The sequence below is a fragment of the Capricornis sumatraensis genome, chromosome 2 (genome assembly GCF_032405125.1).
Source record: "Capricornis sumatraensis isolate serow.1 chromosome 2, serow.2, whole genome shotgun sequence".
Classification (NCBI taxonomy): Eukaryota; Metazoa; Chordata; class Mammalia; order Artiodactyla; family Bovidae; genus Capricornis; species Capricornis sumatraensis.
In genome coordinates, this window is record NC_091070.1 from 208,831,463 (window position 1) to 208,856,982 (window position 25,520).

The 25,520-nt window shown below is 46.1% G+C and overlaps 2 protein-coding genes across 2 annotated transcripts; one reads left to right on the top strand and one right to left on the bottom strand.

The window, feature by feature from the left end:
- Window positions 1-252: 252 nt before the first annotated feature.
- Window positions 253-14,515, bottom strand: CDCA8 (cell division cycle associated 8). The gene is made up of 10 exons (XM_068965508.1): window positions 14,419-14,515; window positions 14,151-14,279; window positions 12,276-12,316; window positions 10,007-10,079; window positions 7,678-7,760; window positions 5,015-5,079; window positions 4,060-4,155; window positions 2,826-2,952; window positions 1,986-2,072; window positions 253-793 (listed from the first exon to the last, which is right to left on the bottom strand). The coding sequence occupies exons 1-10, from the start codon at window positions 14,513-14,515 to the stop codon at window positions 749-751; spliced, it is 843 nt and encodes a 280-aa protein (XP_068821609.1). The 3' UTR covers window positions 253-748.
- A 604-nt stretch (window positions 14,516-15,119) lies between these two features.
- Window positions 15,120-20,769, top strand: AIRIM (AFG2 interacting ribosome maturation factor). The gene is made up of 5 exons (XM_068966400.1): window positions 15,120-15,215; window positions 15,405-15,682; window positions 18,056-18,232; window positions 20,429-20,550; window positions 20,720-20,769. The coding sequence occupies exons 2-5, from the start codon at window positions 15,408-15,410 to the stop codon at window positions 20,755-20,757; spliced, it is 612 nt and encodes a 203-aa protein (XP_068822501.1). The 5' UTR covers window positions 15,120-15,215; window positions 15,405-15,407; the 3' UTR covers window positions 20,758-20,769.
- The last annotated feature ends 4,751 nt before the right edge of the window (window positions 20,770-25,520 follow it).

Genomic DNA, 25,520 nt, shown 5'->3' on the forward strand with positions numbered 1-25,520 from the left:
AAACCCCACACCAATCTCAACCCTACAATTCCCTTATCCAGATTCCCACTAACTGAACTAACTGGAGAGGTAGAGGAGCGAGACACGGAAACTGCCCTCAAACCAAGTTTTGGTCTTTGGTAAACAGGGATAATACACAGTACTGGTCCACAAATCAGCTTGAGACAGAACTACTGAGCACGGCAGGCATAAGACCGCAGAGCCCCGGCAGCAGCCACCGCAGGAGGAGGGGATGGGGGAAGATGTGTCCTGCTGGGGTCACAGCTGTGGCTGGTCCTGGCCCCATCCGCACAGTCCCTTCCAGCTTTGGAGCCGCCCTCTCATGGAGCTCCCTTCTTGGAGCTTACAGCTCCCAGCCTCTAGGCTGGGAGGCTGGGAGCCCAGCTGCACAGGGCTCTCTGGTGAGAGTGATTGGCAGTCCTCCTGGAACACAAGGTTCCTCTGAGTCGGGGCAGGGCAAAGAGGACGCGGAGCTGCAGGAGGCAGAGGCGGCCACTCCAGGAGCAGGAAGGAGCATTCGGTTCAGAGAAGGGCGGAAGTTTGGACTGTATGGACGCAGAGGCAGTGTCTTTGTCACTTGGCTTGGGAGGTGCCGAAAGCAAAGCTTCCTGAGTTCTCCAAGAGGAACACCATGCCGTGCTCTGGGACTTCACACTCAAACAAACAGTAAGCCAAAAGGAAGAGGTTTCTTCAGGGTCCCACAAGTGCCCACTGAAGGCCCATCCTGTCCCGTCTTGGAATAGCAGCTTCATTTTTGAGTTCGTATGGTGCCACAGATTTGAGCAAGACGGCTCTGAAAGGAGGAGAGGTCGTTCAGTGGGTGGTGCTGGGCAGACATGCCCACCCGTCCCTTAGTCTACTCAGGGAGCACTGACTCTGGGACTGGGCCAGTCTGACTGCATCTCAGCTCTCCATCCTCTATTCGTACATGAACGAACTAACCTTTCTGGAAGGCAGCTATGCTCACCGCTAGACCACCAACGCACACTGGACTGAACTTTCTGCATCTCTGTTTCTCATCTGAATAAAGCAGCAGAATGCCGTCTCAGATGAGACAGTGAATCATTTGGGAATAGCAGTGCTGGAGGCCCAGCTTGATGAAGGGTGTCCCCAGGTTCGGGTGGCTGGTATGTGCCCAGTCTCAGCACCGGCCTGTGTTCCGAATGACACGTTTGAGAAAGCAGCTCCGCCCTCATCCGCCTCCTGGACATGACCTTCACAGACCCTACCCCAATAGCAGCCACGTTTGTGCTACGTGTTCCCGTCCCCCACACTAAGCCAGCTGACAGGACCAGGGTGGCCCGTCGGACCAAAGCCGAGAACGGAATTGCAGATTCTTCCTCTTGAGAATTTAACTGAGGACTAACACCGGACAGCTCACGCTGGGCAATGGAGTAAGTGCAACTACCCAGAACTGCATCCAGACCCGAGGTAGGGGGGAGGAGAACCAACAGCCTCATGGAGAAGGTGATGTTCTGCTTAGGGAGGAAGGACAGGTGCAGGAGAAATGAGTGCTTGGGCCCCAAAGACAGAGGTGCTAAAGGAGCTGACGCAGCAGAGCAGAGCCCCACCAACCCCCGGCACTGTGGTCCCACCACCCACAGGGCCTGGCTGGCCAGCACCCTCCAATTCTGCGGGATTCCTTCTAACAGGTTCCCCACCCTCTTCCTGAACTGCTGTGAGGAAGTTTCAGTTCCCAGAGGTCAACTGCTGTGCCATAACATACAGAAACCAACTGCCTGAATGAAGCAGAATTTTGATTTTCTTGTGGAACTTCTGTGGTAGGCACTCTGGGTTGGATCAAAATTCAACATCAGTTTAGGGACAGAATTGCTGCTAGGTAAGCAGGAGAACCTAGCGTCAAAATTCCTTGGGGGAAACAGCTGTAAGTGTAAAGCAGTAGCCCAGACCCAAAAGGAGAGCCTAAGAATGGCTAAACCCAGGAGGCTCCACCCTGTGTGTGGAGAGGAGCATGAACGACTTACGGAGAGCTTCTTAATGCTTCCCAGGGCCTCTGGATCCAGCTGGGCAATATCGATCCTCTGCAAGTCACTGGCCAATAACCGCATGCTCTGTGGGGAGGGGAGAGGGTTAAAGTGGCTGGTCCCTCAGAGCAGGAACCTCTGCCAGCAGCCCAGGGTGCCCTGGGGGTCCCCTTGATGTCCTGCACTTGTGGGGGGTGGTGGCAAGGCAGGCAGGAGGGGTGTGAGTCCCAAGGAGACAGTGATGTTGGCGTTTATCACTGGGTCAGTGGCTGGATCAGCTGAAGACAAGGAGTGCACATTAGCTTAGAAATGCCCTGCAGACCTCATGTAAGATAAACCATCCCCTCCGTCCCCGAGCGGAGGTCAGCAACTTGCTCTGTTCTGCCTGCTTCAGACTCCTCAAAGTTACACCAAGTGGAAGACCCTCATGCTCCCCTTTCTAGACTAAAGCATGCACCCTGACAGTGCCCTCCTTTGCACACCCTTTAAAATCTCCCTCACTGCACATAGCACATGCTATGTTATTAATTGGGAGCCTAGCTTGACTACTGACCGCTACTCGAGGGCAGGAATGTCTTCCACATCTGCTATTAATACAAGATACGTGGGCCTATGTTAGCTGATGAGCAAATGGAACGCAGAGCTGGGCAAGAATCCTCCCAGTCTGGAGCTCTACCCTGGGAGAGGAAATGGTTCTGAGTCCTACAGAAGTGTGGAGATGACGAGCCAGGCAACCAAAGGACTCTGGGTTCCGGGAGAGAAGTGGGTGATGGACAAGAGAAAGAAATGGTGAGTAAGCAGCTCACGGTGGCCTGACCCACCCCTCCCTGGAACACGTACCTCTCCGCCTCCCACTGGCACAGTGAGGAATATCTCTTTGCTGTCGGCGAGAGGGCTGCCGTTCACAGAGACATTGTAAATCCGCTCTCTGGCCGCTGGAGTACGCAGGCCCGGGGTCTTGAAGATCCTATAAAGTGGGGAAATGTCTGTAAAGATGGCTTGGCAGATTGAATGACACCAGGCGCTATGAGCCCTTCCAAACTCCATCTGGCCTCAAGCTGCAGTTTTCAAATCACATTTCTAAGAAGGCGCGTTCTAAATTTAGGGTTAAAAAGCAGTAATGACTCAACACAGCTGGATAAAGGAGGCTGTAATTATCAAACATACATCTAGCAAAAGTAAATTCTTATCCATGTAAGTTTTAGGTCCAGAGCTCCATATGGAGAGCAGTCACCCCACCCATCCATCCACCCACAAAGCCAGAAATAAACGGTGGCTAATATATTTCTAAGAGTGGCTATGTGCTTCCATCAGGAGAAATTTTCCAGGGTCAAAGGAGGATGGTTCAGTGATGACATCATTATATTAATTCCCAAACTGACTTTCTTGAGATCTTTAAAGTGCTTCCATCTCTTTTCCCTAAATGTCCTTTGCTATATACTCATGCAAAAAAAAAAGTTAAGGAGAAGTGAGAATTAGAAGTAGAAGGTAGGTCTTCCTCCCTCTCCCACTCCAGAGACAAGCATGCCCAGTTCCTTATGCATCCCTCCAGAAACTATCAAATGGGACCGTCTGGGGCGTGCTGCTCTGCCGCCTGTGTGGAGAGGCTCCTGACCATGAGGCTCTTCCCATCAGCACATGCAGAGCAGCTTACTTTTTAATGGCTACACAGCATCTGCTATCTAGTTGACCAGCACTGTAGAAGGGATTAATTTATGCTGTAAGAACATCCTTATTTATATTGGTCTCCCAAAAGGTGGTGTTAATTTTCACTCCTACCAAGGGTATGGGAAGAGTACCTACCAACTTAAAATACACTTAATCAGAATCAGAAAGGACCGAAATAGTCACTAGAGGCCTCCAAGTCATCAGGGACAGACTGGTCTCCTCCCTCTCATCAGATAAACAATCATTTTGCCACTGAAAACAGGTGAACCTGCTCTCAGGGGAGAAGCAAACATTAGGAAACACTCCTGAGTGAGGCTTTCCAGTATTTTCTTAAATACTCTTCTTTTCTGACAAATGTCAAGTATTGGGCTCCCACCAAAATCCAAGCGCTGCTACCAGTACTCACCTTGAGTCAAACCTGGGTGTCAGGCCTGGAGTTGGTTTCACCAGAGACAACTCCAGTCGGCCCACAGCTGGGGTAACGGTGGCGTAATGGCTTGACCTACGGGAAAGACACAGCCATTAGGTGCACCAACTCTCAGGTCCAGTGACTACAGCGTAGAAGCAGGTAACACTGAGCATTGCAGAGCCTGTCCTGGGAGCCTTCCACACATTAGCTCATGCAGCCTCTTCACCACCCTGTGAGACGCACCATTATCCTCATTTTCAGACGCAGAAACTCGGGGACATTAGGGCAGAGCCAGAACCCTGAACCCAGGCAGTCTGCCTCCAGAATCTGACTTCTCAGTCAAGCTAAGGGAACGAGAGGAAGGAGACAGCCCCTCTGCACCCTGTAGGCCCCCTCGGTGGAGCTCCTGTCCTCTTGCAGACAGCTCCCACTGCCCAGGAAGAAGACAGAGGAGCTCACTCTTCACAGACACGCTCCAGTGACTCCTTTCCTGAGCTCGTTAAGAGGCAGCCCCCTCCCCCCGCCTCCCAGCATAAGAAATTCAAGTCCATGGTGATTCATTGCTTAGCAGGACCAGGAGGAATTTTTCAAGAAACTAGCCACAGGTAGGTGATAGCCACTTTGTGACTAACCATGTGGGTAGCTCTACACACGGATTGTCTGGCAACTGAACAAAATATGCAGTGCTTACTGTATGTTTCTGTGTCTTATTAATCTCCCTGTTTGCATTTTTAAAAGAGGGGGAGACACAGAACATGGGCAGAAGAACCATAGAAGGTGTTGGGTCGGACGGTTTCTAGAGGCCCCCCAAGCTCAGATACTGGTGGGTTCGATGATGTGAAGCTCTACTTGAATACAAGTTACAAAAGCCCCTTTATCGCCCATTCCTGCCACGATGAATGTGGCTCTCCAATAAAACCAAAAGCACATCTGAATTTGGAAAACCTGTTACCTTTTATTTTTGCCTTTCCCTTGTATGGACTGGGTTCTCTTCTTGGATGGAGGACACCTTTTAGCCTGAAGTCACAAACAAATGAAACTGAGGTTACAAAAAGCCCCACAAAGGGGAAAGCTTAGGGAGAAGGATACCAGCTCTGGAAAAGAACTGAATATCTGAACATCAGAAGGTATACCTTACAGAACTCACAGTGACTTAAATAATCCAGAGCAGAATTGGTCAACTAAGAATTATACTGCCTGAGCCTTCCAATTAGAGAACTTAGACCAAGATTAAAGGTAAGTGCCTTTTGAACTGAGTGCAGCTTGGTTGGTTGCCCTACCCTGCTCCCACCCCCTCATACAGCATTGCTGTGACAGTCACTAAGGGCACCCAGGTGCCCAACACAAGGAACCCTCAGCAGCCCTCACCCTTGCGAATCCTTGGAGGTACGTGACAAGAATCAGGTACCTTCTGATGATCCTCCCTTGTTCCGAAGATCGACCCACCACCCTTGCTTTCCTGGCTGGCCTTCTGCTCTGCAGGCTGCCTCATGAGCTCCTCTTTCTACCTTCCCTCCAGAGTCCACCCTCAGGCTCCCCTCCACATTCTCCCCGTACAACCTCACTGACCTCCCTGCTGGGACAACCACCTAAAGATCTGGGAGTCGGTGTCTCTCAGTCTCTTACTTCTGCCTGAGCTCCAGGCTGAGATTTCTGTCAGGGCTAGACATGCTGGAGAAGTATTACACACTCAGCAGGTCCAACAGCTGACAGACTAACTGCTTCCCTTTGCCCTGGCCCAGCACCCCTCCTCCTCCCATGCCCCAGTTCCACCAGACGGCAGTTCCCTAAGCCAGAAACCACCTGGTCGTCCCAGGTCACTGCTTCTCTCCACCAATCTTGCTCACTCTCCTTTGTAAACCTTATCCCTTCTCTTTTCACAGGGTCAGGGCCTCAGTTCAAGAATTACAGCAGCCCCTGCATAGAAATCAATAAAGCTAGAACACACCCTCACACTGTGCAAAAAAATAAATGCAGAACGGCTTAAAGACAAACACAAGACATGACACCATAAAACTCTTAGAAGAGAGCATAGGCAAAACATTCTCTGACATAAATTGTACCAATGTTTTCTTAGGTCAGTCTCCCAAGACAACAGAAATAAAAATAAACAAATGGGACTGAATTTTGGGACTTACAAATTTTGCACAGCAAAGGAAACATTAAAAAAAAAAAACACACACAAACCTACAGAATGGAAGAAAATATTTGCAAATGATGTCACAGACAAGGGCTTAATCTCCAAAACATACAAACAGCTCATACAACTCAACCACAAAAAAAAAAAAAAAAAAAAATCGAAAAATGGGCAGAGGACCTTAAGACCTTAACAGACATTTCCCCAAAGATGGCCAGTAGGCACATGAAAAGATGCTCATCATCACTGATTATTAGAGAAATGTAAATCAAAACTACGAGGTACCTCCTCACACTAGTCAGAAGGACCACTGTTAAAAACTACAAATGATAAATGCTGGAGAGAGTGTGGAGAAAAGGGAGCCCTTCTACACTGCTGGTGCGAATGCAAGTTGGTGCAGCCATTATGGAAAGCAGCGTGAGGTTCCTCAGAAAACTATAAAGGCACAATCACACTCTGACCCAGCAATCCCACTCCTGGGCACACGCCGGGGCAAAACTACAGCTCAAAAGGGTGCACGCACCCCTGTGCTCATGGCAGCACTGTTCACAATCACCAACACATGGGAGCAACCTAAGTGTCCATCGACAAATGGATAAAGCAGTATACACACAATGGAATACTACTTGGCCGCAAAAAAGAACAAAACAATGCCATTTGTACCAACATGGATGCAACGAGAGATCACCATAAAAGTGAATAAGCCAGAGAAAGGCCACATATATATCACATGTGGTATCTAAAATATGGCACAAATGAACATATCTACAAAGCAGAAGCAGACTCACAGACACAGAGAACTGAACTGTGGTTGCCAAGGGCGGGGTGGGTGGAGGAGAGGACTGGGAGCTTGGGATTAGCATATGTAAACTATTATATACAAGATGGATAAACAAGGTCCTACTGTATAGCACAGGGAACTATATTCAATACCCTGTGACAAATCATAATGGAAAAGAATATTTAAAAAAGAATGCCTACAGTATATAACTGAGTCACTCAGCTATACAGCAGAGATTTACACAACACTGTAAATCAGCTACACTTCAATTAAACAAAATAATAAAGCTTCCCAACTGGCTCCCTTGTCTCTATTTTCTCTCTCTCGTTCATCCTGAATGCTGTTCTGAAATACCTATCCATCATGTCACTTACCATGACCTACCTCATGAAATCACAACCTCTAAGCTTGGCTCACGAGACCATTGCTTTCCCCAGATTACCCTCACAGCTTATGTCCTTGCCAACCACACCAAACCACTTCCTGCTCCTCGGACAGCACTTTCATACCTCTTCCTGGAATTCCCTTCCTTTTCTTCTCCAGCTGGTGAAATTTCACCCATTTTAAAGGCTGTGTCCTAAGAGGAATGGTAAAACTTCCAGGGGCAGTGGGGTAAGGTAGAAAGGAGGTATACTATATTTTAAGTATTTCCTTGTCTGCTGACAGGCTCCCACCCCAAATCTGAGTGCCTACTTACTCTTGCAGTTTGAGGATTCTTACTGATATTTTCTTCCTCTTCTTCTTCCATTATCATCTCATCCACTTGCATTACCTTCCGTGCTATAAGAGTTTTAACAGAGTGATATTTCTCATGGGAATAAACTTTTACGCATTCACATTTCTTATAGGGAATAAAACTTGAGCAATCTTTAGGTTGTAAATCAAGAAATAGATCCAACAGAAGATGATTTAAAAAAAAAAAGGATTTAGCCACACACACAGACAAAAAAGGTCTCAGAGTGGTTAAAAAACCCTCTATCATGCTTTGTATGGGCAGCCCAGCATTCTGATTAAGAATGCAGACCCCAGAGCCAGAGAGCCTTGAGCCTGAGGCCTGATCCTGCCTCTGACTATGTCACATGGTTTCCACCGCTACCCTCAATTTCTTCTTCTATAAAATGGAGGAGACACTTCATGGGGATATGATGAGACATGGAAAGAGTACTCCACAAAAACAGCGTCTTTGTTAATCATCCCAAACTCTAGTATTGTTTCTATAAGTGCTTATTAAATATTTGTGGGAAGAATGAATGTAAAGTCCCTTGAATGATACTGAACACATTATAAGTATTAATGTTGTTCAGTCGCTAAGTTGTGTCCAACTCTTTTCGACCCCATGGACTGCTGTATGCCAGGTCCTTCATTATCTTTCAAGATTGCTCAAATTCACGTCCCTTGAGTCAGTGTTTCTATCTAACCATCTCATCCTCTGTAGCCCTCTTCTTCAATCTTTCCCAGCATCAGGGTCTTTTCTAATGAGTTAGCTCTTCTCATCAGGTGGTCAAAATATTGGAACTTCAGCTTCACCTCAGGCCTTCCAGTAGATATTCAGGGTTGATTTCCTTTAGGATTGACTGGTTTGATTTCCTTTGCTGTCCACAGAATTCTAGAGTCCTCTCTAACCACACAATTCTAAAGCATCAATTCTTCCGTGTTCAGCTTTCTTTATGATCCAGCTCTCACATCTGTACATGACTACTGGAAAAACCATAGCTTTGACTATATGGACCTTTGTTGGCAAAGTGATATCTTTACTTTTTAACATACTGTCTAGATTAGTCATAGCTTTCCTTCCAAGGAGCAAGTGTCTTTTAATTTCATGGCTGCAGTCAGCATCCACAGTGACTCTGGAGCCCAAGAAAATAAAATCTGTCACTGTTTCTACTTTTTCCCCTTCTACCATGAAGTAATGGAACTGGATGCCATGATCTTAGTTTTTTGACTGTTATTACTATTTATTATAATAAAATACTATTTATAAATAATAAGTTATTACAATTGTCATTTTAGAAGGGAAAGGAATATGAGGATGTTTAAGATGGATGATTCAAGAGGAAGTAATACCAATTTTTAATATTTAAGGGGTTGTCATATGGAAGACAGCTCTGTGGGACCTCAAAGAACAGAAGCAGTATCAGTATGTAGATACCACAAGGAAACTTTGGTTCAAAATTAGAAAAAATGTTCTAATCATTCCAGCTGTCCATCATTGAAAGGGAGTGTCTCATTGCTAAATACATACAACCACAGGCTAGAAAATCCTAAGCAGGGATTCCATAGAGAAATTTAACTGAGGGGAAACAGTTCAGATTTAATGAATTTTAAGCTTTTTTTTCTGACACAAATAAGAATATAAATATATTTATCTTTAAAAAAAGAGGTAAGCTGGAATAAGCATTGGGTGGTATTTTAGGCCTGGCCCAGTAGAGAAGGTGCTGCCTGATGGGCAGCCTGAAGTCCAGAGCTTAAGACAGCATGTCCATTGGAGAGCCCATCCTGGCCTGAATCTATGCTCACTAATTACAATCAGCGTCCCCAAACTTTCCCTCTAAGATAGTGTTTCCCCGAGTGTGGGGCGTGTATGGGAGAGTACTTTACATGGATGGGTCAGCGAACTGAGTATCATGGAATGACACGCTGAGAAAGTCGGTCCTTACAATTCTCTTTCAATCCTTCTGCTCACATCAGGGAGTCTTGGCTAGCGCTACCACGTCTTGTCACACCTCTCCAAACCTTGCTCGCCTCTCTCTCAGGGAAGGAACCAGGCAACAATGTTTAGTTTCCAGCACAGCTTTTGTTTTTCTTCTTTCATTTTAGCTCACAAATTGGTCTGAAGAGTTCAGTTAGTTATCAGTTCTCCATATAATTAACTGAATGCAGAGGACAAAATCAAATTTTTGGATTTTCGAGACTGAGGACCAGGCATCAGAGGGAAGAGACTCCTCCAAGGAGGCCTCCCCAAGCGGCCAGCCAACTACACTGGGCCTTCGCTCTCACTTTAACAAGGGGTTTTGAAAAGTACTCACTTTTGGCAAGTTTCAGGGGTGTCCGAGTAGCTTCTGCTGTTAATTTGTTTATTTCTGTGATATCCAAGTCAGCCTGTGCCAAACACAGTCAGAAAACACCAGGTATAGTCCACCAAATGTGAGGAACAATATTTTAAGATTAAAAACAACTTAAAAAACCATGCTCTTTGATACATACAAAAGATCATGTTACTTATGACACAAAATACTGAACTCCCATAAATCCACCATACAACCAAAGACCCAAAACAGTGCCAGTTACTTGCTTCTAGCCATGTACTTTTCCCTGTACTATTTCTTTGCCTCTCCTCAGAAGGTGACTAGTGTCCTAATTCTGTCATTCCTCAGAGATAACCACTATCATTCCATTTGCCTGAAAGAAAGTGTGGGTGTATGTATCAGTTCAGTCAGTCGCTCAGTCTTGTCCGACTCTTTGCAACCCCATGAATTGAGCACACCAGTGTCTGTATATTTCTCCACAAATGTCTACGTGCTTAAACAATATTTTGCTTGGTTCTGCTTTTGACCACTATTTGTGATCGAAATTAATTTGTTTTCACTGCTGTGTAATACCTGTCACAACGGATTTGTCAAGTCTCCTGTCAACAGTATTCTGCTATTACAAACACTGCCGCTTTGAACTGTCTTACAGCTGTGTCTGATGCACACATGCCCAGGCTTACTCTCGGCTGTGTACTTAGGGACAGGGCATCAGAGTTGCAGGGTACACAGGTGTTCAGGCTTAATATTATGCAAAACTGTTTTCCAAAGTGGTTGTACTTGTTTACATGCCAGGAGCAAACAGTACAAGTTTCAAATGACCCATATTCCCTACAACACTTGATGCTATGTCAGTCTTCTCATTCCACCCCCAGCTTTATTGAGGTATAATTGACAAATATGATTCTAACACATTTAAAGTGTTACGAGGGTGAGATGCATGGAGAGAGTAACATGGGAACTTACATTACCATATGTAAAACAGATAGCAAATGGGAATTAGTTGTACGTTTCAGGGAACTCAAACAGGGGCTCTGTACCAAACTAAAGGTGTGGGATGGCGGGGGAAATGGGAGAGAGGTTCAAGAGGAAGGGGATATATGTATAGCTATGGCTGATTCATGTTAAGGTTTGACAGAAAACAACAAAATTCTGAAAGCAATTATCCTTCAATTAAAAAATAAAAAAATTCCTACATATATAAAGAAAGTGTTACACATACACATCGTGAAATGATTATCACAATCAAGTTAATTAATGCACCTATCACACAGTTACCTTTAAAGAATTTTTTTTTTTTAAGTGTGGAGGGCCAAATGTTTTTCTGCTATGCTCCTGTACCCTTCATAAAGGCTTCCAGTCACCATTCTAATTAAGTTTATTCCCAGTGGTAACTATCTATATGTATGGGAATAGCCAAAAGCAGGCATGCTTCACAAGCCTTTTCTTGTAGGGCACATTCAGTATCAGAATAGCCCTTACAGACAAGGAATGACACAGTTTCATCTCTGAACTGGTAGAGACTACATGGAGTACTCAAACAAGGATTCCGAGGCTCTCGGGGCTTAGCAAGAAGCTGTGCTGTGCTAGAGAGATGAGCGGTGTCTGAAATGGAGGATGATTCAGTAGTCATAGTGGCTAAGGAACATATGACTCATGGCTAATGTGTCTGAGGAACTGAATATTTTATTCATTTTAATTAAAGTTACACGTGTCTGGTGGCTATTGTAACAGACAGTACTGATCTAAACTCTATTCTGCCTCATACTGCCTTGAGTCCTAGTAATCATGCCGGGGGGAAGGAGGTGAGAGGGAGTGGGGAATCCTGAGAGTCCCAACCAAGAGCACAGCTTCTAGAGTATGATGTGAAAAGGGAATAGTCTCTTTGTCCCCTAGCAAGCCAGGGGTTTAAAGGAACTTGGCTTTCTACTTCTCCTCTAGCCTAGGACTTTTCGTTCAACTAGTGTGCGAAATGCTACGGCTAGAAGAATGGGGACGATTAATATTAGAATATTAACTATGAACATTTTGTTAAGGTGCAAAGGTCAGGGCAAAGAGCTGCAAGGAACCTGCCCAAAATAGGACTATTTCTCTGTAAACCTTGGAACTACTTGGCCTTCATGTACTCAGCATTCAACAACTATAATCTCTTAGCTGACATCAGTAATGTCCCCTCTGGAACTTGTTCCACAGTCGGCACCCACCACTGAATTTTGTGGACGGACTAAACTGAAAACTAACCAAGAATTCAAAAATAGAAGTCACTTACTGTTGCTGCTTCTTCCAGGGCCCGCTTGTTTCCTCCAAGGGCTTTGAAAAGAACAATTTGCTTGGTTACTAGGTTATAATAATTTAATTAACAAACTGTCTTCCCTAATATGACCACTTCCCTTACACTGGACCAGATTAAGTCCTTAGTCCAACATTCGGGAGCCTCTACAACCTAGTCTAATCTTTCTCCAAGCTTGACTGTTCCCTTCATGACTTATTACAAGTCCCACTACACCAAAGTGACTGTTATTTCCCAAACGTGCCACTGTCTCATGACTCAGTGCTCTGATAGTTATTTCTCCTGCCTGAAATAATCCCCTGCACTCTACAAACTTGGAATTCATCTTTCAAAACCCAGCTCAAACCCCAAACTCTGCTTATTTTTCTCTCACAGCAGATTGCTGCAATGTGTTGAGTTAGTTGCTCACTATCATCATATCCAGCAACTACTCAAAGCTGTAGAAGTGCCCAACTCTGCCTTGAACTGAACTCGAGGACAAAAATAATATCCACAGCTTCTGGTAAAAAATATGTCATCAGTATATATGATGTAAATGTGTATTGAATGAAGAGATCTTCGCAAGATTTAGATGTAGAATAAAAACTTAGGTTAGAGTCCTCCTGCTGGAAGTGCTGGTAGTATCCTGTATAACAGTTAAAAACTCAGACTTTGGAACCAGAATGCCTACATTCAAATATGTCACTAATTGGCTTCGAGACTTTAAGCAAACAATCTCTGTGCTTTAATCTTGTCATCTACAAAGCAAGAATAAAATCAACAACTAATATGTTTGTTATGAGGATGAAATCAGTTAATATAAGGAAAACACTTGGTTTTTCAGTTAACATTGGAAAACACAATGCCTGTCTGGCATAGAAAGCACTATATAAATGTGCTTACTGACCACTACTTTACTCTCTTTTGTAGTACTTATAATTTTAAATATATAATCATGTCCAAATTTTTAGAACAAGTCTTCTCTACTAACTTGTAAGTTCCTGGAGGCAAGGATAACGTCTGTTTTATTTCCCAATGCATCTTCAGCACCCAATATTGTGACTAACACATGCTCAATGAATATTTACAGAAATGCACAAATAGATTAATAAATAAAAGAAAAAGTCCAAAAGGATCATTAAATGACATCTATGTGAGCAGAACGTGCATTTCTATCCAGGTAGCAGGCTACCTAGTGGGTAATTAATCATAAGAAAATAGTAAAGGGTAACCCAGCAAAAGGACAGCCTCTTGCATTTCTTTGGACGTTTAACCAGGGGGTAGGGTAGGGAACAGGGTGGGGTCTTCCTCTGACCAGGAAAACTCTTCGAGTCCTTGCACTTTGCAGTTTGTTTGCTTGTGTATAAATTGGTGATTTCCATAAGCCAAAGAAAGAGCTGGTTGGAGTTATCCTTCCATCTGTACTCTGGTAACAATCTATTCATTCATTCACTTTTAAATGGTTAGATAAAACACCACCCCCCTCAAAAGAAAGAGTATTTCATGACACATGAAATCTGAAATCTGTCAAATTCACATTTCAGTGTTTCCATAAACAGATTTCTGTTGGAAAACAGCTATGCCCATTCATTACAGCTGTTTTTGAACTATAACAGCATGAGTAGTTTGGACAGAGAACCTTCTGGCCTACAAAGCCTAAAATAGTTATTATCTCCTCCTTTAGAGAAAACATTTGCCTGCCTGCAGAGGAAGATGAGGGAAAGTGCTAAGAAGAAAAGCAGGGAGGTGAGACAGGGATTGGGGAGGAGTAGGCCTGCAATTTCCTTCTAAGACCTCATTGAGAAGATAAAAGCTGCCATGGTAACCACAGAAGGGCTCCAGGCCGAGGCCTGGGGAAAGACCAGGAGCTCTTACCGAAGTATTCGAGCCAGTTCATTTCGCGCAGCGCCTTGGGGAGTCGCAGGATCTCAATGTTGTACAGGTTATCCAACTCTTTGAGGAGGTTCTGCCTGTCTGACTGAATTTGCTTGGATCGCATTTGCACTGCGAGAGGGCAGAGAGGACACGGCACGGGTCACCCCGCGGGGAAAAGGTTCCCGGAATCCCTGCTGCCCACGTCCCAGTCCTCCAGCACCCCGCGATTGCCCTAAGTGACCGCGACCACCCGGGCTCCGCCCCTCACCTTCACGGTCGAAGTCCTTAAGAAAGGAGGCGAGCTTTCGGTTCCGCAGCGCATTGGTCTTAGCCACCCGACTGCCGCCCTTCCTAGACGGAGCCATGGCGCTTCGATGGAGGCTGCGGGGAGCGAGGGGCGGAGGCACAAGGCGTCAGCGGCGGAGATGGTGAAGGAGAGGGGGCCGCAAGGGGGCGAGGGAGGGTGGAGGGCCCCCCTGGGGGTTTGAATGGAGACCCCTGCCCTTCCGGGCCCAAGGAATAAAGGATTCGCGAGGCACCCACCTGCAGGTTCTGAAACCCGGGCTGAGGAAAAACACGGCTGCTTCAGCTGAGAATGAGCGGCTCCAGAACGAAAGCGACGTGAGACCGCCGCCACCAAATTCAAACTGCCAAAGGCTGGCCAATAAAAAGCCGCCGTCTTAGGAGGGTTTCACAACAGCCAATCACAGAGAAGCTTCGCAATCGGACAGCCAGTCCACACGTAAACTACAGCACCCAGAAGGCATTGCGGTCCTACCGCATCTTTTTCGCGACTCTGTAACCACGTCTGGGCATGCGCAGAGAAACAGCGGAGGTGTGCGGTGGTCTTAGAATTTCCTTAAACTGTTATTGCTTTAGTTTTGTTTTCCCGCTGGTTTAGAAGAGCGGCCGGAAACCTCAAGTAGAGGAGATAAGATTCTGGCTCCGGAAGCACGGATCGGCCCAGTGAACCTTCAGTCTGAAACTGCCCGAAGCCAAGGGGTAGTCTGGAATCTTTCTCGAGGTGGAAAACGAAGGTTCTGCCTTCCGAGAGCCTCTCTGAAGGTAAGACTCGCGCTAGAAACACCTGTCGGGAGGGATAGACGGCCCTACCTGAGGAAACTTTGTTTAGCTGGACCTCTCTGAGGACGGAAATGACTCCCACCCTTGACTCGGCCCTTTGCCTGTCGACTTGGGACCCTAATGATATTTGTTTTTTCCTGGTTTTTGTTTTTGTTTTCACCCCTACAATAGAAGATGACTGAAGATCAGCCTTTGCTTGCCGTGCAGGAGGCCCTGAGAAAGTGCTTTCCCGTGGTGGACGAGCAGCAGGGCCTGTGGCAGAGTGCTCTGAGAGACTGCCCGCCCCTCCTGGCCTCCCTCAGCAACCTGGCAGAGCAGCTGCAAGCCGCACAGAACCTGCGATTTGAGGATGTGCCCTCACTTCGGGCCTTCCCAGACCTAAAGGAGCGGCTGAGGCGCAAGCAGCTGGCGGCTGGTGACACTATCCTGGACAAGCTAGGAGAGAGGCTGTAAGAGGCACAGTGGCGCTCTTTCTTGGCCTAGAGATGTTAAAACTGGGTATTTAATAATCTAGGATCAGTGAGAAAGGGGTTTTTTCTCCTTACTTAAGAGAATGGTATTTGGGGATGTGTCAACCTTACCCCCTTTCCATCTGTTGCACTGGGACCTCTCTCTGTCAAAAAACCATTTTCTGGCATTTCCCTTATCAGCTAGGCATGACAGTGGTGGACTTAGTAAAAGTTATCAAAGCAGAACAGAAAAGCAATGGAGAAAGCTCACTGGCCCTCCACTGTAGTTTTCCTTAGGTAGAAAGCAGCAGGAGTTACACTGTAAACTTAGTAGGTGCCAGCAGCAAGGATTTTACATACATTATCTCATAAAATCTTTTCAACAACTGTGACTTAACCTCACTTAATCCCATTTTTCAAGTGAGGAAACTGAGGCTCACGCAAATTGCCTGTGCTCAGGCAGTTAGTAAATAGTAAAGCTGGGATGCTCATCCAAGTGCCTCTGGCACTGGGGCCAGAAGCTCCTAACCACTGCTTTGTTCTGCTGTACATTGGTGTCTGAGCCAGGAGAAGCACCAATGTCAGGCCTTCGATCTTAGAATTACAGGTAATTGGGGATAGAGAAGAGAGAAGGCACATATGGCCTTCCCTTAACCAGGATGAAAGAAGGTTCTTGTGTGTAGGGTTTGCCATAGACTGATAGGAAACTCAAAGATGGGGGCCTTCTTTGTATTTATCTGTACTAAAAACATTAAGAACCCATGGGATGCCAAACACAGGTGCTAGGAATACAATGGAGAAGGCAATGGCACCCCACTCCAGTACTCTTGCCTGGAAAATCCCATGGATGGAAGAGCCTGGTAGGCTTCGATCCATGGGGTCTCAAAGAGTCGGACATGACTGAGTGACTTCACTTTCACTTTTCACTTTCATGCACTGGAGAAGGAAATGGCAACCCACTCCAGTGTTCTTGCCTGGAGAATCCCAGGGACAGGGGAGCCTGGTGGGCTGCCGTCTATGGGGTCGCACAGAGTTGGACACAACTGAAGCGACTTAGCAGCAGCAGCAGCAGCAGCAGCAGCAGGAATACAATAGTAAGGCCGACTTAGTTCCTAAGTTGAGTAAAAGAGTCAGTTAAGTTAGGTCATTATACATTCTAAGGTAGCGAACTTTTATTTCAGTTGATTACATGTTTTCATGTGGGTATTGGGCTGTTATTTTTATCCTAGTTTTTATTGTGAGTCACAGTCAAACTTGAAAGCTGCAGTTCTAGGCTAGGGAATTCCTTGCCCTTTGGGAAGTTGTAGCCTTCGTCTTATGGCTAGACCTCTTAGAGTCACTAATGGAATAATAACTTTTTAAATAATTATATAATAATTTTTAAAATAATCATGTAAAAAGGTGCACGGTGATGACCCAGAGAGGCGTTATGGGGAGGGAGGTGGGTGGGGGGTTCATGTTTGGGAACGCATGTACACCCGGGGTGGATTCATGTCCATGTATGGCAAAACCAATACAGTATTGTAAATTAAAATAAAGGAAAAAAAAATAAAATAAAATAATCATGTAAAAATAATAAAATTTGCCATAAGCTAGATACTTCCCTAATGGCCTAATATGCATTATTGTATTTACTCTTCACAACAGTCCTTTTCATTCACTGGACAAATGTTTGTTGCTTTGTCGGCCAGTCTCAGTGTTTTAGGTACTTAGGATGCACAGTGAACAAAAGAGACTTATTTTTGTTCGTGATTGAGAATAAGTAACTTTCCTGAGATCGACAATAATCTGTGTGCGTCAAGAGCTCAAATTTTACCCATTCAGGAATTCACGAGGGTGGGGCACGATATAGCATGAGCACAAGACTGCTCTATTGCTGTAGTTCCCTCTTGCTAATTCCTTTCACATATGTGGCCTTAGACTATGTGTGAACATTTCCTCTCCTTTATGGGAGTCCCAGAAAGCCTGCTTGGTCTTTACTATCTTTGGCAGCTGGGCCCATCACACAGCTTTTGAGAGTGATGTAACTTCAGCCTCATCATCTTTAAGTCAATTCTTAATTGTTAAGCCACCCCTCCATCCAAGGCACCTGGGACCAGTAGATCCCCTTCGGAGGCAGTTTTTCCCATTGGGATGTGTGGCAGTATCTGGAGACAGTATTGATTGCCACAGCTTGAGATGGGTGGGGACATAGTTTGCTTTTGTCATCTAGTAGGTAGAGGCCCAGGTTGCTGCTGAAAAACCTACAACCTACAGTGCAGCCCTCCACCACAAAGAATCATCAGGTCCAAGATGTTCTTGGTACCGAGGTTGAGGAACCTGGCCATAGGCCTTTCTCATCATATTGCCTAATATCAGACTTTTTCCCTCCAGAGCCACCCTCCTCAAGGTGCGTGATGTGGTCAGCAGCCACGTGGAGCGCGTGCTTCAGATCTACGAGCAGCACGCAGACGCGATCAGCCTCGATGCTGTCCTGCAGGCTTCAGCTTCGAGCCCCTCTGTGGCTGAAATGTTGGAGTGGTTGCAGGACATTGAGAGACATTATCGGAATTCATATCCTTTGCACACGTTTCACAGAGCTGTTCCAGGAAGTCTTGTTAATTTCAGTTTTCACCAGATTACACACAAATACATGGTTTAAGTCAGTTCTCTTTGGTTCCTGGACTTGCATTCCTCCTGCATTCCTTTGTACAGTGATTCCTCAAATCATTTATTGAGCAGATGCTACCTTCCAGGCTTTATTCTAGGTGGTGGGAGCTAGACATTAAAAAGGGGAAAATATAGAAAATGTCAGATGATATTAAGTGTCTTGAAGAAAAATAAAGCAGGGATTGGGGAAAGCAAGGGTTAAGGGTGGGCTTGTAGTTTTAAATAGGGTGGTCAGGGCAGGCCTCACTGCCCTGAAAGTGGTTTTTAAGAAAAGATGTGAAGAGGGTGAGGGGAAGAATCGTGTGGATGTTTGGGGGAAGAGTGTTCCAGGTAGAAGGAGCAGCAAGTGCAAAGGGCCTGAGGTGACAGCGAACTTGGTCCGTTCAGGAAATAGCAAGGCAGCCAGTAGGGCTCGAGCCAAGTGAAAGGGGCCTGGTCTAACAGGTGATGCTGTCAGGAGACAGGGCTGGGGCTGGCAGGGCCTCCGAGGTCTTTGGAAGGAGTTGGGCTTTTATTCTGAGACACAAGCTATAGAAAGTTTTGAGTAGAGGAGTAATCCGATCAGACCTATGTTATCACCCATCTGTGTTCTGAGGGAAGACGTGGGTGGAAGCCAAAAGACCGTTTCGCTGGAGTCCGCTCCCTTTTTCTCTCTAGTCTTGCCTGATAGGCGCGTCTACTCTCTGGCTGGAGTTTCTACCTTCATTTATTCTTGCCTCTAGTTTTGATTTTCAGTTTCCTGCAGCTGCCTCCCGACTGGAATCTCATGGAACTGCAGGGTTAAGTGGATGGAGATCAGTCCCCACCCCATCAGCTCCCTTCTTCTTCAGCTGCAGCGTCACCTAGTCTGTAAACTGGAGGGTTGCCCCCGAGCCCACTGTTTGCTGATGGCATCGGTAGCGGTGCTGGCTGCGCTGGCGGCAGGAGCCGGGGCAGCCCTCACGAGCTCTTCCTGTGTGCCGGGTGCTGTTGGAAGGGTGTTTGGCTCCACTGTCTGGTCCTTCCGCTCTGTTTCCTTGGTGTTTCTCGGAGATCCCTTCTGTATCCGCACTGCCTGTGCCACGGTCTCACTTGGACCCTTTGTTGCATGCCATCTCTAGGCAGGTTTCTCTGACCCTGGCTTCTTTCCTTAGAAGGAAGAAGCTACCTCCAGGTCGTGGCCACACTCTACAGATTTATCTTCAGGAGGCACTGTTCAGATCCTACTGGGTAGGGCTTCTCCGTAGCTTCTTGTGTCCCGGGGGTGAGACCCCGCACACTGGTCTGTGTCTTCTCCCTCCACCTGCCTGCTCAGCTGCCTTGCGTGCTCCCTACACACGATTCCATTCTGCACCTCGTTGGATTATGTACTGTCCGGAATCCATTCCGTGCTTCCCCTCTTCTTTGTCTTGGTGTAAGCTCTTCCTACCAGCCAGAATCTTCCTACTGTCCTCTGAAGCAGCAGTTCTCCACCCTTCTTGGCGCTGGGGACTGGTTTTGTGAAAGTCAGCTTTTCCACAGTCGGGGGTGGGAGGGACGGTTCAGATGGTAATGCGAGCAGTGGGGAGTGGCAGATGAATCTTCGCTTTCTGGACCACCGCTCACCTCCTGCTGCGAGGCTCAGTTCCTAACAGGCCACAGACGGGTACCAGAGATTGGGGACCCTTGCTCTAGGGGGGATGAATTTATCCTGTGAACTTCCACTGAGTTTTATCTCTTCCCATTGAGAGTCTTTTCAGTTTCTGTTGTGTTTTTTTCTCACCACAGTGAGATCCCAGTTTGCAGGGCAGTGTTTCATCCCTTCCCTGTAGCCCAGAACCTTGTGTATGGAGGGGCTCGGTAAAGATCTGTAGCAGAGGTGAGCCTACTGCTGCTGCTGCTAAGTCGCTTCAGTCGTGTCCGACTCTGCGACCCCATAGATGGCAGCCAACCAGGCTCCTCCGCCCATGGGGTTTTCCAGGCAAGAGTACTGGAGTGGGATGGAGGTGAGCCTACCCACCTGGTAAATGTAATGATAGCTGTGCTTTTGCTTTTCTAGCTCCTGGGAATGCTCTCCAGGGTATTTTCTTCCTTCAGCACATTTCATTTTCTTCTTGAGCACCTTCCTTAACTCTCAGGAAAGTACCTAAAGAGGAAGTACCTCCTGTCGTCAATCCAGTGGGAAGACTTGGGAAACATCCAAGCTTTGCCCAGAGCCTGGGACCGAATCTCAGAAGATGAACACCCGGACCTTGTACGAGGTGCTGGTTTTCATGCAGTCCTTCGTGTCTGCTCCCCTCCTTTCTGTGTCTAGCCTCTTTGGAATCACGAAGAGGTTCCCCCTCCTGGTGCCTCTAGCTTTTACAAATCTGGTGTTTTGTGTTTTCTGGAGAGCTGGTATGCCACATGTTCTCTCTCTTCCTGTTCTAGATGTCATGTTGAATGTTTCCTTCTTCCTGGAAGAGTGAAGAAGCCGTGTGTTTATCGGGAGACTTGGGGGACACAGGTGAAGACCGACATTGCTGCCCTCTTGTATGTCTAAAAAAATGTCAGTGCTGCGTCCTGACTTACTGGAAACGTCAGTGCCCAGCGCCTGAGGACTGGCTCTTCAGCAGATTCTGCTGGACATTCCTGATGCTGGGGCTGCTTCATGCTGGGTCAGGGGTGAGGGTACATGGTCACCCCTTGCCCTTCCCTAAGACTCAGGAGAGTGGACAGAGGCAGAGAGGATGCAGGGAAGGTGGTGCAGAAGAACACCAGGGACAGAAGCAACAGCCACAGAAGTGGTAAGAAAGGAAAGGGCCAGGGTAGAGAGTTGGCACCACCCCCAGCATCATCCAAGGCTCTGAGCCTCATTGACACCAGGTCCTAATTTCCTCTCTTTTTGTCAGTACCTGACTCCTTGATGGAAAAAAATGTCGCTTTGATGATTTAAAGAAGTGAAGGTGATGTTGATGGAAAACTCATTGTTTTCCAGTTGCCACGGCTCCTTGTCATCAGGACACTTTCTAGAGCATTCCACCAGGGGGAGGTGGTGTAGCATGAATTCTGAGTGTTTTGCGTTTGGATCTGTTCCCTTGTTGCTCTTACTGACAGTAAGTAACGGGATAGTGGGGCTCTTAAAATAACATGGTTTTCTTTTTACCAAAGCCACAGCCAATTTGCTACAGGTCCCTGATCTTGGAGTAGCTGCATGGATGGGAGGTCCCCAGTCCAGAGTCAGGCAATCAGGATTGTGTTTCTGAGGCCCAGTGCCTTAATCTGTGAAATGGTTGTGATCCTTGCATACCTGTCAGCTTCCTGGGCTGGTTAAAAATCTTGGTTATTGGATGTAAAGGGACTTAAGAAAGAATGTAGATATTTTTCAAAATGAAAATGACTTTTTAAGTTATAAAAGTGATGATATGCTTTTTAAAAAATCATAGAAAAATTATGGAAAACATTTAAAATGTAGAAAAGCATAGAACGGAACTCCATCAGATTTTATATGTATCTTTTCAGTGTCCATAGTCACAGTTTTTTTAACAAAACAATTTGGGTATCATTGATACATACTGTTATTTAAATTGTCTTTAAAGAAACACCTTTATATAGTTGGGCTAGTTTTTCATATCTCTCTCTGTATATAGCTCAATGCAATTATATACCATTCTATGGATTATTATAGTATTATGTTTTACATGTATTTCTTAAGTCTTCATGTTTTCCTACCTGTGCGGGCATGCTAAGTCATGTCCGACTCTTTGTGACCCTGTGGACCAGAGCCTGCCAGGCTCCTCTGTCCATTGGGTTCTCTAAGCAAGAATACTGGAGTAGGTTGCCACGCCCTCCTCCAGGGGCTCTTCCTGACCCAGGGATCGAACCCATGTCTCTTGTGGCTCCTGCATTGCAGGCGGATCCTTTACACTGAGCCACGAAGGAAGCCCATGGTATATACAATGATTGTAAATAACCTTAGGACATTTAGGTATTAGGTCTTACGATGTACTCTGGGGACAGAGGTAAAGGAGAACCCAGAAAGATTTCTAGTTCAACCAAGGAAAGATTTAAACCAGTATTTCTCAAGCTTGAGTTCAGTTTGGTTCAGTTGCTCAGTCATGTCCAACTCTTTGTGACCCCATGGACTGCAGCACACCAGGCTTCCCTGTCCATCACCAACTCCCAGAGCTTACTCAAACTCGTCCATCGAGTCGGTGATGCCATCCAGCCATCTCATCCTCTGTCCTCTTCTCCTTCCACCTTCAATCTTTCCCAGCATCAGGGTCTTTTCCAATAAGTCAGCTCTTCACATCAGGTGGCCAAAGTGTTGAAGTTTCAGTTTCAGCATCAGTCCTTCCAATGAATATTCAGGACTGATTTCCTTTAGGATTGACTGGTTGGATCTCCTTGCAGTCCAAGGGACTCTCAAGAGTCTTCTCCAACACCACAGTTCAAAAGCATCAATTCTTCGGTGCTCAGCTTTCTTTATGGTCCAACTCTCACATCCATACATGACCACTGGAAAAACCATATCTTTGACTAGATGGACCTTTGTCAGCAAAGTAATATCTGCTTTGTAGTATGCTCTCTAGGTTGGTCATAGCTTTTGTTCCAAGGAGCAAGCATCTTTCATGGCTGCAATCACCATCTGCACTGATTTTGGAGCCCAAGAAGATAAAGTCTGTCACTGTTTCCATTGTTTCCCCATCTATTTGCCAAAGTGATGGGACCAGATGCCATAATCTTCGTCTTCCAGACCCTGATGCTAGGAAAGATTGAAGCCAGCAGGAGAAGGGGACATCAGAGGATAAGATGGATGGCATATAAATCACCAGTCTCTTCTTAAAATTTAGATTCCTACTCTGTAGGTCCAAGGTGGGGCCCTGGACTCTGCATTTCTAACAAGGTCCCAAGCGATGCTGATGATCCAGGGACCAGACTTTAAGTTGAATAGATTGACCTTGTAATACAATAGTGAAAGTGTATTTGCAGTCAAAACAGAGTTCTGTGGGAGAGTAGAGGCGACAACCAACTGCTTGGGGGACTGCTTCACAGTAACCGTGACATCTCAGTTGGGCCTTGAGGCTTGGAGAGGAGTGCAGGCTGCTCCACGCCCAGGGACAGTGTAAGCAAAGGCAGTGTTTGAGAAAGACTGGAAGCTGACACCTCCTGGGAGTTTGCTGTGTGCGGGTATCGTGCTTGTGGCTTGTACGCCATAGAACTGGAAACATTAACAGTTGAGTATAGCAAGTCACTGGGGTTCACAGGGGGATATAAGAGTGGCAGGTAATGGGTCTGTAAGGGTGGACTGGAACGAATTTGTGAAGAGCCCTGAATACCTTGCTCAAGAGTATGTATTTTGCAAATGGCAGTTGCTTGTCTGTCTGTGTGTGTGTGTCTGAGTATAGTAAAGAGCTTGTTAAAACCTCCCTCATTTAAACAAGTAATGATGACTGAATAGCTACAAGTATGTTTATGGTGGTAAGTAATAACTATGTATTATTTAAGTATAATTGTTCCTTCTTAACCATTCTTATGGTATTAAATTGCTATCCTAATTGTTCTTTTTAAATTTGTAATTAATTTGGTTAATTTTTAAAGTAAGTGATACGTTCACATTGTACAAAATTCAAAGGGCATAGGTGCATATTCAGTGAAAAGTTCCCCTCTCCCATTAGTCAGGCCGCCTCACTGGAGGCAACTAAGGTTAAATATTTTGCGTGTCCTTCCAGAAATATTCTTCACCTCTGTGAACACAGGGGTGAGTATCCTCCAAGATAGCCCCAGTGATCCCAAGGACCCATGCCCTTGTATAGTCCCTTCTCCTTCAGTGTGGGCTGCCCTTCCAGATTTGCTTCTAACGAACAAAAAACGGTGGAAGTGGTGGGAGGTCATTTCTGGAAGTAGGTTGTGAGGAGAGGCTGTGGCTTCCATCAAGGGCGCTGCCCCTCACTCCCTTGGGGGAAGTCCACTGTGAGGCTAGGAGGCAGCCCCATGGTGACCTCATGTGCGAGCTCGATGCCTGCCAGAACCCTGCCTGAGCTCGGAAGCAGACCTTCTCCCCAAGCTGAGCCTTTAGATGAGCCCACAGCCCCAGCTAACAACTGACTGTAACCTCGTGAGGACCTAAGCCAAAGGCAACCCAGCTCAGCTGGGCCCAGATTCTTGACCCATAGAAGCAAGGTAATAAATGTTTAAATCATTGAAGTTTGGGGGTAATTCTTTCCACAGTGATAGATGACTTATACAAGCAAATATTGTTGTACTTTCTCCATAACTTCTACAAATAGTGGCATGCTGTGTATCCAAGTTTTAAACCTTGTTTTTTCCACCTACTTACTGTATCTTAGAGATCATTCTTTATGAATATGTAAAGGGCTTCCTCAATTTTTTCTGCAAGAGTTCCATAGTTTTCTGTTGTGTGAGTATAACATAATTTATTTAGCCCCTTTGTTGTTATTCAGTACCTTGAGTTGTGTCCAACTCTTTTGTGACTCCATGGACTATAGCCTGCCAGACTCCTCTGTCCATGGGATTTCCTAGGCAAGAATACTGGAATGGGTTGCCATTTCCTTCTCCAGGGGATCTTCCTGGCCCAGGGATCAAACCTGTGTCTCATACATTGGCAAGTGTGTGTGTGTGGGGGGGGGAGGGTTGGTTTTGTTTTTAGCCACTGAGACACTAGGGAAGCCCCATTTGACCCCATACTGATGGCCATTTAGGTTGTTTCCAAAGCCTTAATACCTGTTAGATTTTGGCAGCCTTCTCTCTCATTCCCAACACTGCTCATGGTTTTTCCCCCTGGAATTTTCAATTAGCTAATACCACCCTATCCACTCTCCCACAGTAAAAAAAAAAAAAAAGAAGAAGAAGAAGAATTGTTGATATTTTTACTGGAATCGTATTAAATTTAAAAACTAATTTAGGGAGAATCATCATAGTGGGAATCCTAGCTCTCCTCCTCCAACCATGCCGCTGGCTCGTTGGTTGAGATTTCAAATGTGAGTTCTTTCCTCTGTCTCCCTCAGGTGGGGAAATAGGCTCTTGGTGTTCAGAACCGTTGATTAGACAATGTATTGGGACGGAATGAAGAATTTGTGTTTTTTTCGTGCCCCTACCCCATCCACATTTAGCATGGACTTCAAGATTCTTCTCAGGCAGAGTAGGGCATCCTGACTTCTCTCAGGCAGATTAAAGCATCCTGACTTGAATCAGGGTGATGGGGGCTGGGTACCATCTCCAGCTTGTTCAG

Excerpts from the sequence above, each read along its gene's own strand:
- AIRIM (XM_068966400.1), top strand. The coding sequence starts at position 15,408 with ATGACTGAAGATCAGCCTTTGCTTGCCGTGCAGGAGGCCCTGAGAAAG. Across the intron at positions 18,233-20,428 it reads ATTGAGAGACATTATCGGAA|AAAGTACCTAAAGAGGAAGT; the intron begins TTCATATCCTTT and ends TTAACTCTCAGG. Across the intron at positions 20,551-20,719 it reads ACACCCGGACCTTGTACGAG|ATGTCATGTTGAATGTTTCC; the intron begins GTGCTGGTTTTC and ends TTCCTGTTCTAG.
- CDCA8 (XM_068965508.1), bottom strand. The coding sequence starts at position 14,515 with ATGGCTCCGTCTAGGAAGGGCGGCAGTCGGGTGGCTAAGACCAATGCG. Across the intron at positions 4,156-5,014 it reads GGGAAAGGCAAAAATAAAAG|GTCAAGCCATTACGCCACCG; the intron begins GTAACAGGTTTT and ends TCTTTCCCGTAG. Across the intron at positions 2,953-4,059 it reads ACACCCAGGTTTGACTCAAG|GATCTTCAAGACCCCGGGCC; the intron begins GTGAGTACTGGT and ends CCCACTTTATAG.